Source organism: Triticum dicoccoides, chromosome 4A, assembly GCF_002162155.2.
Source record: "Triticum dicoccoides isolate Atlit2015 ecotype Zavitan chromosome 4A, WEW_v2.0, whole genome shotgun sequence".
NCBI lineage: Eukaryota > Viridiplantae > Streptophyta > Magnoliopsida > Poales > Poaceae > Triticum > Triticum dicoccoides.
Window position 1 is genome coordinate 3,437,087 of NC_041386.1, and position 10,186 is coordinate 3,447,272.

At 46.1% G+C, this 10,186-nt stretch overlaps 1 protein-coding gene and 1 pseudogene across 1 annotated transcript; one reads left to right on the forward strand and one right to left on the reverse strand.

Moving 5' to 3' along the window:
• The first annotated feature begins 2,624 nt into the window (after positions 1-2,624).
• LOC119288493 (tryptamine benzoyltransferase 1-like) lies at positions 2,625-4,165 on the forward strand. Its single transcript, XM_037568104.1, has 2 exons — positions 2,625-2,990; positions 3,109-4,165. Exons 1-2 carry the CDS (start codon positions 2,625-2,627, stop codon positions 4,036-4,038), a joined length of 1,296 nt encoding a protein of 431 aa, XP_037424001.1. The 3' UTR covers positions 4,039-4,165.
• A 3,776-nt stretch (positions 4,166-7,941) lies between these two features.
• LOC119288475 lies at positions 7,942-9,797 on the reverse strand (annotated as a pseudogene).
• Between the last annotated feature and the right edge of the window lie 389 nt (positions 9,798-10,186).

Below are 10,186 nucleotides of genomic sequence, written 5' to 3' on the forward strand. Positions count from 1 at the left end.
AACTGGAAAGAAAAATTGAGGGTGATGAGTTGTGGAGGATGTGGGTGCCTTCTGTCTTGGTTTAAAATTTCGGCAACGTAATACTTTTGGATCTCCCTGAAATATAGAAAATTGTGGAAATTTCAATAATTATCTTTGAGTTATTCAAGTCATAATTCACTCAATTCTTACAAGTTTTGATGAAATTTATGTTTTATTTGAATTTAATTTGAAGCTAACCTAAATTTTGGTGGTATTTTTTCCCAAGAACCTCCTCCTCTATTCTCATTAAACATATCTCCGTGTTAGTGAACTGGCAACACCTGGATGGCTAATGGTGTTGTGTCTATGAACTATAGGTTGTGCTGTGAGGGTTAATACCGACCAATGATATTATAATGGCAACTCTCCATTCCACTTCCAGTTTAAGATAATAGAGCATGGAACCCGTATAATGTATTCTAAATGACTTTCATTACAACTTAATTACACAGATGGCCCCTCAAAACATTTATTGGCATCTCTAGGCCCCAAGGAGATGTGCCACTTGTACTGAGGTCATTTAGAGAGTGTGAGCGCCTCTCAGAGGGTGCGGCACTAATTATATTGTGTTTTATGGAGTTATTATGCCATCCTTGTTGAATGTTGATGTTGCTTGCACACGCCGTTATTTCTCTTGACAATGGGGCTAGACAATAGTTGAGGTACATGAGTATATGATATACTACACACCATGTATCACATGGTATGGCCGCTCCAAAAGGTAAGCTACGAAACAACTAAGTAGTAGATTTTTTGGTTCGAATCCCACTAGTGTCGACCTTTTCTTTGGCTCTTTTTAGTCATGTTCTCGTTTTTGTGGCACTAATATCTGCAACGCCATTTTTTCCCCGAAAAGGAGGATAACCCCGGGCCTTTGCACACAGCCGTCTGTAACAACACTATTTGAGGATGATGTATATGCAAAACCATTTTAGGACGCCTTATCTACAACGCCATTTGAGGAGCAACCACCATGCATTCTTGTGTTCTTCTTGTATTTTTTTAAATAGGATGCCATCTGTGTTCTCCGTGCTTTTTTAATAGGATGCCTATGTGCAATGCCATTTGAGGAGCAACTAATCATGCATTCTTGTGTTCTTCTTGTATTTTTTTAAATAGGATGCCATTTGTGTTCTCCGTGCTTTTTTAATAGGATGCCCTATGTGCAATGCCATTTGAGGAGCAACTAATCATGCATTCTTGTGTTCTTCTTGTATTTTTTTAAATAGGATGCCATTTGTGTTCTCCGTGCTTTTTTAATAGGATGCCCTATGTGCAATGCCATTTGAGGAGCAACTAATCATGCATTCCTGAAAGTTCGTTTGTTCCTTGACTCTCAATGAACCGATGCATTTTAACAACTTCAAAGCACAAGAAAAGGGATTGATAAGAGAGGATCTTCACGAGGGATTACAATAGCCGTCAATTTTGAAGTGCTTGTGCTGCAGGATCCGAAGGAGACAAACTGAGAAACAACTTTGATATGGATTCCCCTGACTACCACGCCAAACTTCCCGAGCACCTCCATGGTGCCAAGAAACCGAAGAAAGAAGTTGGGGGAGACCATGAGAACCATATCCACGTAGCCCTTAAAAAATCCTGGATCTGAAAACATGTCGCTCACATTTATCCCATCATATACCTAATTAAACACATATATTGTTTGTTAAATTTCTGGTCTAATTTAGACTTCAAATTTAAAGGGACTAATAAACCCGAATGGAGGTAGCAAATCCCATACCTCTATGCTAGAAATGACAGCGTGTGCAATGAGGATGGTGCAACTCTACAAATGGTCAATATAGTTGGCAACACACTCTCTTAGAGGCGCTAACACTCATACAATTGAGTGTTCGACTTCAAATTTAAAGGGACTAATAAACCCGAACGGAGGTAGCATATCCCATACCTCGATGGTAGAAATAACGGCGTGTGCAAGCTATGCCAACGTGGATGGCGCGACTCTACAAATCGTCAATATAGTTGGCAACACACTCGCTTAGAGGCTCCAACACTCATACAATTGACGCCACTCCTTCGGAGGCCAGAAATGCAAATAAGTTTCTCGAGAGACCATCGGTGCAATTAAGTTGCAATGAAGGCCATTGAGGGCAAGCCACTTCAACCTTCCACAGTGTTTTACCTTATCCAGCATTTTCGCAGCACAAGTTTAACTTCATGGACGATACACCAAGTATAAACTACAGGATAAGACCCCGTCCCGAATCTCTTTCTTTGCCTTATCAGTTGCTCTCATCCTGTCTCATGAGGGAGAAACTTGGGCCCAAAGTACTGCCGACTCTAACAACGTATACCCACGGCTACCTCGATTAATAATCATATCATATACCCACGGTACAGTGTACTCCCAATCTCCTACTCGTTTTCACACTAGTTTAGTCGTTGGCTCCGCTCAGCTCTGCATGACCGCATCAAAGTAAAACACGCAGGATTTTTACCAGCCCTGACTCGGCTCTGCATCAATCAAAGTTATAAATGCAAGTTACTCCCGTTTACCAAAGCGTGCAACACGTACTAGTCGAGATCACAGAGTGCGAACCTACGTACGTAGCTAGAGCTAGAAACATACCAGAGTCTCATCGATGGAGATCACGAGCAGCACGATGGTGAAGCCGGTGTGCTCGGTGCCGCACCCGCTCGACGGCGAGAAGGTCCCGCTGACCGTCTTCGACCGCGCCGCCGCCGACGCCTTCATCCCCACCGTGCTCGTGTACCCCGGGCCGGCGCCGTCCAACGAGGCGGTCAAGGAAGGACTCCTCAGGGCCATCGCAGCATACCCTCACCTGGCGGGGCGGCTCGCCCTCGACGATCATGGCCGGCGCTTCCTCCACGTCAACAATGAGGGCGTGCTCCTGATCGAGGCCGCCGTGCCGGTCGACCTGGCGGACGTGCTCGTCGACGGCCGCATGGCCGGAGACGCTGAGGACCTCTACCCTACGATACCAGAGGTATTAATATACATGATTTTGCTTGTGCCACAACTCACGTTACATGCATGCATGCACTAAAAACGTAGCACATGGCCGCTTGCAACCGCTTATTGTACCTTTTTTTTTTCTTGTGCAGGAGAACATTGGGGCGGCGCTGCTGCAGATCCAGCTCAACAGGTACAGGTGCGGTGGTCTCGTGGTCGGCATATGCTCCCACCATCACGCCGCCGACGGCCACTCCATGAGCATGTTTTTCACCGCGTGGGCGACGGCGGTGCGCGAGGGAAAGGACTTCACCACGCCGACCCCATTCCTCGGCCGTGCGAGAACGTCCGTGCCCCGAAGCACGCCGGCGCCGGTGTTCGACCACCGGTCACGGGAGTTCACTTGTGGAGACCGAGACTCCTACGCCGTCGTGCCCATGGACAGGATCAAAAACCTCACGGTGCACTTCACGGCTGAGTTCGTCGCCGACCTCAAAGCCCACGTCGGCGCCCGCTGCAGCACGTTCCAGTGTCTCCTCGCGCACGTCTGGAAGAAAATCACGGCGGCGCGGGAGCTGAAGCCCGAGGAGTTCACCAAGGTGAGGGTGGCCGTGAACTGCAGGGGCAGGGCCAACCCGCCCGTGCCGATGGACTTCTTCGGGAACATGGTGCTCTGGGCTTTCCCAAGGCTGCAGGTCCGGGACGTCCTCAACTCGAGCTACGGCGGCGTGGTCGGCGCCATCCGCGACGCCGTGGCACGCATCGACGACGAGTACGTGCAGTCCTTCGTGGACTTCGGCGGAGTGGCGGACGCGAACGGGGAGGAGCTCGTCGCGACGGCGGCCGCTGCCGGCACGATGTTCTGCCCGGACGCAGAGGTGGACAGCTGGCTGGGGTTCAGGTTCCATCAGCTCGACTTTGGCACCGGGGCACCGTCCGCCTTCATACCGCCGGACTTGCCTATTGAGGGGCTCATGATCTTCGTGCCGTCACGCAAGGCGAACGGCGGCGTCGACCTCTTCATGGCCGTCGCGGAGGAGCACGTGGCAGCGTTCGAGGAGATCATCTACTCCTTGGATTGATTGACCCAGCCAGGGCATGCATGCTTGTTTCGCTTGCATGCATGTCATATAGAACGTGGTAAAAAAATGTACGTTGTGTAGTAGAAAATGTTTATCGTGCATTTTTAAAATATCTATTGTATATTCAAAAATGTTCATTGTATATTCATGTAGTTGAAATAATGTGGTCCACACATATTCTTTGATGTAATTTTAGAAAGTGTTGGTGTATTTTTTTTTAAACTGTTCATGTAATTAGAGAAATATTGACTTACTTTTTAAATGTTAATGTAATAATCTTACAAAGTGGCTGTGCCTTTTTAAACAATGTACCTGTAGTTTTAAATTGTATTCATGGATTAAAATAAATCCAGGTATGTGTAAATAATCTTTATATATTTGTAAACAAAAAAGAAACTTAAAACACACAAAAAGGAGGAAAATGAAATCAGAAAACGAAAATAGAGGGGCAAAAGGAAAAACAAACAGAAAATGAAAGAAAGTAAAACCGAAACCAGACCAAAACCTTGTCAAGAGCTCGCCTCTTCGCCGATTCAGGAGGAGCAGACATCTCCGCAGTAATATCTTTCATCGATGTAGCAAACTAACCTTGACAACTTGTCTTCACCAAGGAACTCCATCGGTAGAAGATGAGGATATCAAATCTCAAAACCGTTTCAAAGTCGCCGCTCCAAGTAGGGCTAGGCAAAATTTTGAGTGCGGACAGCAAGGCGACAACAAACATGTGCGGCTTGGATGGGGACGAATTATGGGCTTTTCCTTATATTTAGGGCAAAGCGGGGAGGATAACTATTCCTGTTCCAATTATATAGTACTCCCTCTGTAAACTAATATAAGAGTGTTTAGATCACTACTTTTATCTAAACACTCTTATATTAGTTTACAGAGGAAGTACTCCGTAAGTGGGAACACCTTGGAACACGCTGCACCCTCAAGCCCCAAACCGAGACATCGCTTGGTCCATGAAGGACAGGACGCGTTTTGTTGTGTCTTCCCGCCAGAGCTGTATATCACCTGCTGCGAAGCAGAGCTCTGTATCGCCTCTAGTAGGCGCTCTACCAGACCGACCCTTCACTACAGCATGATTTTTGTTTCCACTGTTTTGCACGGCTTTCCTAGGTTTTTCATCAGTTTCCATTGTTTGTCTATATGTACATTTTTATTGTTTTTCTTCGTTGTTTTTTCATCAATTTTATTTTTCTTATTTTTCATTTTTTTCCTTACATTTCTACCTTTTTACAAATATTTTACATCTTTCATATACAATAGAAACATTTTTATATACCTTTAACTAACATTTTTTAAATATATGTATTGATCTATTTTCTCAAACACACTGTATATTTTTCATATACAACATGAGCATTTTTACACACATTGTACATTTTTTTGATACACCTTCAACATTTTCTTATATATGTTTAACATTTTTAAATGGTTGCTTAACATATTTTTAAAATACTTGTTTTTAATATATATTTTGAATACATGTTGAAACATATTTTATATTTTGCAAAACATTGTTTTTAGACTTTTGAACATTTGAATACATTGGATAAACATTTTTTAAAAATTTCACAAACATTTTGTTTGAAACGCGAGAACATTTTGTAAAATGTAGCATATATTATTATTTTTGAATGGTAAGGAACTTTTTTTTTTGAATTACATGCACATTTTTTTACATCATACTTAGAGATCTTGTTTTAAAGAGACTCGTCGCCTCTTCTCCCCATATGGCAATAGCTCGGTTCATATTTGCTGGACGAGTATCAAGGAAAAGCACTTCTGATTTAGGCCTCGCATTACCTAGGTTGCATTACTTGAACTTAGCCGGCAATAATTGTAAAGGTTTAAATACAATTTGCCAAACCAAATAGCAACAATTGCTATGTATTGCTCTTATTCGGGCATCATATCTTGGTTGTAAGCCAATTTGACTAGGCTGGAAAATTAAGGAGTAGGTAAAGGAGAAGAGAATGTCATCGCTAGTAGTTCTGAAGATGAGGATTTTTTACACTTTCTTTTGCACTCATCCATAGTCGGGTAGCAGAAATTAATTGGCAAACAACAGAAGCATTCTCCAATAGAGCTGCATCGATCATGACTTACATGAGCACATAGCCCGTCTGGCAAACTGATCTTCTTGATATCCGTGTCAGCCATGATTCGGCCTATCGAATAAGAAACGAACAACCGTTATGAAACTATTTTAGGCCTCCTTTAGTTTGGAGGAATTTCATAGAAATTTTAGAGGATGTGATTTTTATAGGATTTTTTTAGAGCCTTTTGGTTCATAGGAATGGATTCCTATTCCTACATAGGATTAGTTTCTATCCTTCACATTTCATAGGAAAATAAAAATGAGCCTAAACTCAATGAAAAAATTCCTTCAGTGTGAACCAAATGATATCTAGTTTTCTATTCCTACTCATAAGATTTGAAATACATGTCATCTCATTTCCTACAAATTTTCTTTGCTATTCCTACGACAATCCTATCCTATGAACCAAAAAAGGCCTTAGAGTAGAATAATTAAACGTGCAACAGATGAAGTAAAAAATGAAGAAGGCCTTCGCTAGCTGGCTATACTACATACTTCCAGGAGAAGTAAAAAAATTAAACCCAACTGGTGTGCTTACAATGAGCAACAGTAGCAGAGCATATGAGATGTAGAGACAGCAGGGCTAGTGTGTGCTTGTCCAGACCCCGATCCGGATACAGCACTGCACTCGATCACTTTGGTTGTGTATCGACGAGGAATATTTGTTCTACTACAATACTAGTACTTGCGATCAATCAACAGATGACAGATTGAGAGAAGAGAGATCCGGCCGGTGCTATAACTCATCCCGATCCCGTGCAGACACCAATGAAGCCACAAATTTGAATTATTTGCTATCTTTCCAGAGGGCAGCACGTACGAATTGGTGGCAAAAATCAAGTTAGTAGGATTGATTATTTACCTCCTTTTCTAGACAAGTTTCCAAATTTTGGTTGCAATGGTTCGGAAGTTGTTGCAGATTTGTCGGATTTTATCCCCTATGTATGTTTATCTTCTATATATACTTTCCAAATTGTAACTCTCTTATATGTATAGTGTACAGTACATCAGCAGGAGACGATCGAGCACATCTCACGCACCTGGCGAGTGTTTCCCGGCGATGGCCGAGACGCCGGCGGCGGCTGCGGGCGTGTTGGGGATGGTCTTTAGCCAAGCAGGCTTCCTCTGGGACCGGGCCGTCGTCAGTGGGGCGGCGAAGCAGAGGACGAGCAACGCGATCGCGAGGATGGGGGAGGGGCAGCGACCGCCAACGCCGGTCGCCATGGCGTCTCTCTCTCTCTCGTTTCCTTTGTGGATGTGACGTGTGGTGGCGGCGAAGCATAGGAGCGAGTGCCAGAGGTGCGGAACGGCCGGCAGCGCATTCAGTTGTACACTTCACTTCACTGGGAGTAGATGCTATCAGATATGGGATCCGGCTTGTCTGCTCCCTCCCATGCTTCGACTTCATCCTACGGCTTTTTTTTTCTAATCTAATCATCTCCTCCTCCCTCCTCTGATTTTAAAAAGAATGGGATCGGGCCTTATTTTGTTTCAATCAAATCAAGCCACGTATGCGGAAGCACGGATGGACGCACGCACGAGGAGCAGGCAAGTCTCGTCCCCAGATATGTGTCGACGGCATCGGCAATCTCGGTGCGTTGGTTACTCACATTGATGATACACTAGAGAAATCCAGGGGAAAAGTGCCGCGGAACTAGTTTCTTTAGCAAACAAATACTCCCTCCGTTTCATAATATAAAGAGCGTTTTTACATTAGTGTAGTATTAAAAATGCTCTTATATTATGGGACATAAGGACACAAGGAGGAATCGATTTCAATCGCTTGCACTCCTGATATACTAGTATAAACGACAGCCACAGCTGCTCCTCAGATGCTGAACGCCCTCGCTCGCCGTGGCCGCTGTCAGGTTCCCCGGAGAAGTGAGGAACCTGAAGCACGCCTTCTTGAGCGCACCGCAACCGTGCTGCTCGGCCAATGCCAGCGTAGTCGCCACCGTGCTTCTGCAGTGGCGGCTGCAGAGCCTCTCCTCGCAGATCAGCTTGAGCCTCTCCATGTCATACCTGTCCGCCGCCACGAGCAGATGCTGAGCCATCGCCGTCGAGTCCCCGTCGTCCATCTCAGGCAGCGAGTCGGTGAACACTTTGGGCTCCACGTCGTCGATCCGTACGCGAGTTGCGGTCCTTTCCTTCATCGGGCCAAGCAGCTCCGCCCTGAAGACGGAGGACCGGGCGGCAAGCATGCACCTGTGCGCAGGAAACCTCTCGCCGCCGACCTCGAACGTGACGTCCGAGCCCTCGCCGGCCGAGATGGCGGCGCATGTCTGACGGCGGCACCAGGACCGGCGGAGCGACCATGAGCTCGGTGACGATCTCCTTTGACACCGTTACATCGCACCTGATTCTCAAGGCATCAGCCCTCAAGTACACAGATCCCTCCAAGTCCTTACGTTTGATTACGCCGAAGCCCCACGGTCCTTCTTTTACTCTGAAGGTGCATATCTGGCTTTCGTTGCTGCATGATGTCCCTGATTCCCCGTGCTGATCGACCAAACTAATCTTGAACTGTGCCTTGACCTCGTCGGCATCGGTGTGAACGAGACGTAGATAGATGGGTATCCAATCGGCGTCATCCGAGGTTCTACCGTCGGGCTAGTACAGGATACACCGCCGACGTCGAACGTTCCGGACTTGATGTACTTGCCTGTGCCGAGCCCCTTGGTGCGGGAGTACCCGTCGACCGTGAGGACGTGCGACCCGGACACGGCCTGCGCGACGATGGCCGCCGCCGCCGCCGCCGATGATTTTGGAAGACGGAGAAGAGGTAGGCATGGCGACGGCCGCCAAGTACTAGTCTTTCCTTTTCTTTAGGTATTTGGCTGGTCTTTTTAACTGTGCCCCTACCTTTTCCTATTCGTCTCCTTTCCAACTTCGACCGCTCCACGAACCAATCTGCTCTTTCATCACCAGTCAAAAAATAATAAAATCTGCTCTTTCCTTTGCGTCCCGCCTCCGCCTTCTCTCTCCCTCTCTCTCTTTTTTTGCGTTCAAACCTGGGAGCTTTTATTGAACGAAAAAACTCCTTGCATCATCAGCCAATAAACTGATGAGCAGAAAGGAAGGTCTCGAGTCAGTCCAACTCTCGGTGACCATCAGCATGCTTTGCACAAAGATGGGCCGGTACGTTGGCCGCTCTGGATACATATTGAACATCAAACAAATCAAAAGCTAAAGCAAGCCCTCCAACTTCTAGAAGTAAAAGTGCCATCACAGAATAACTATTGTGGTGATATTTCCAGAGATTAACAATCTCCAGGTAGTCCGTCTCCATAATCACATGGGTGAAACCACGCAGATTTGCAAATATAACACCGTCTCGGAGTGTCAGGGTCTCACCAATGAATGGATCCGTCACTCCAACATGTGGTTTGCTCCATGCACCCAGCAAAGCGTTGCTTGAGCGGGCAACCCTCCCTGCACCTACTTTATCGGAGTCCATATCCAGTGCCGCATCAGTATTAATTTTAACCACACCAGGATCAGGAGGTCGCCAACCATGTCCTGGGAGTATCGAAGCATGAGCCTGTGGGATATCCAACAAGGCCAGGTCCTCTCTGATGCGTCGAACCGAAGAGAAAGGATCCAACTGATCATCATCATGTGTGATTCTGTTTCTTGAGTGCCATATCGTCCACATAACTGAGATCATTTGAGCCCTCTCGGTATCCGAAAACTGAACATCACAAATGATGTCACAAGACCATGTACTGGGATGCAAGCGCCTTCGAGTGCCAAAAAGAGCAAAGGCTTGCTCCCAAAACAGTTTAGCGTGTGAGCAATGCATTAGTGCATGCATTAAGTCCTCATCCATAGCATGGCAGACATTGCATCTGCTTATAACTTTAATGTGACGACGCCGAAGAGTGCTTTCATCTGGTAGGATTCCCCTGATGACTCGCCACTAGAACATGATGAGGTGCGGACGGCTCTGTTTCAGATGTCACCGTCCAAAGCCCCGGGTGTCGACGGGTTTACTGCGGGTTTTTTCCAACGACACTGGGACCTTATTCAAGGAGATCTAGTACC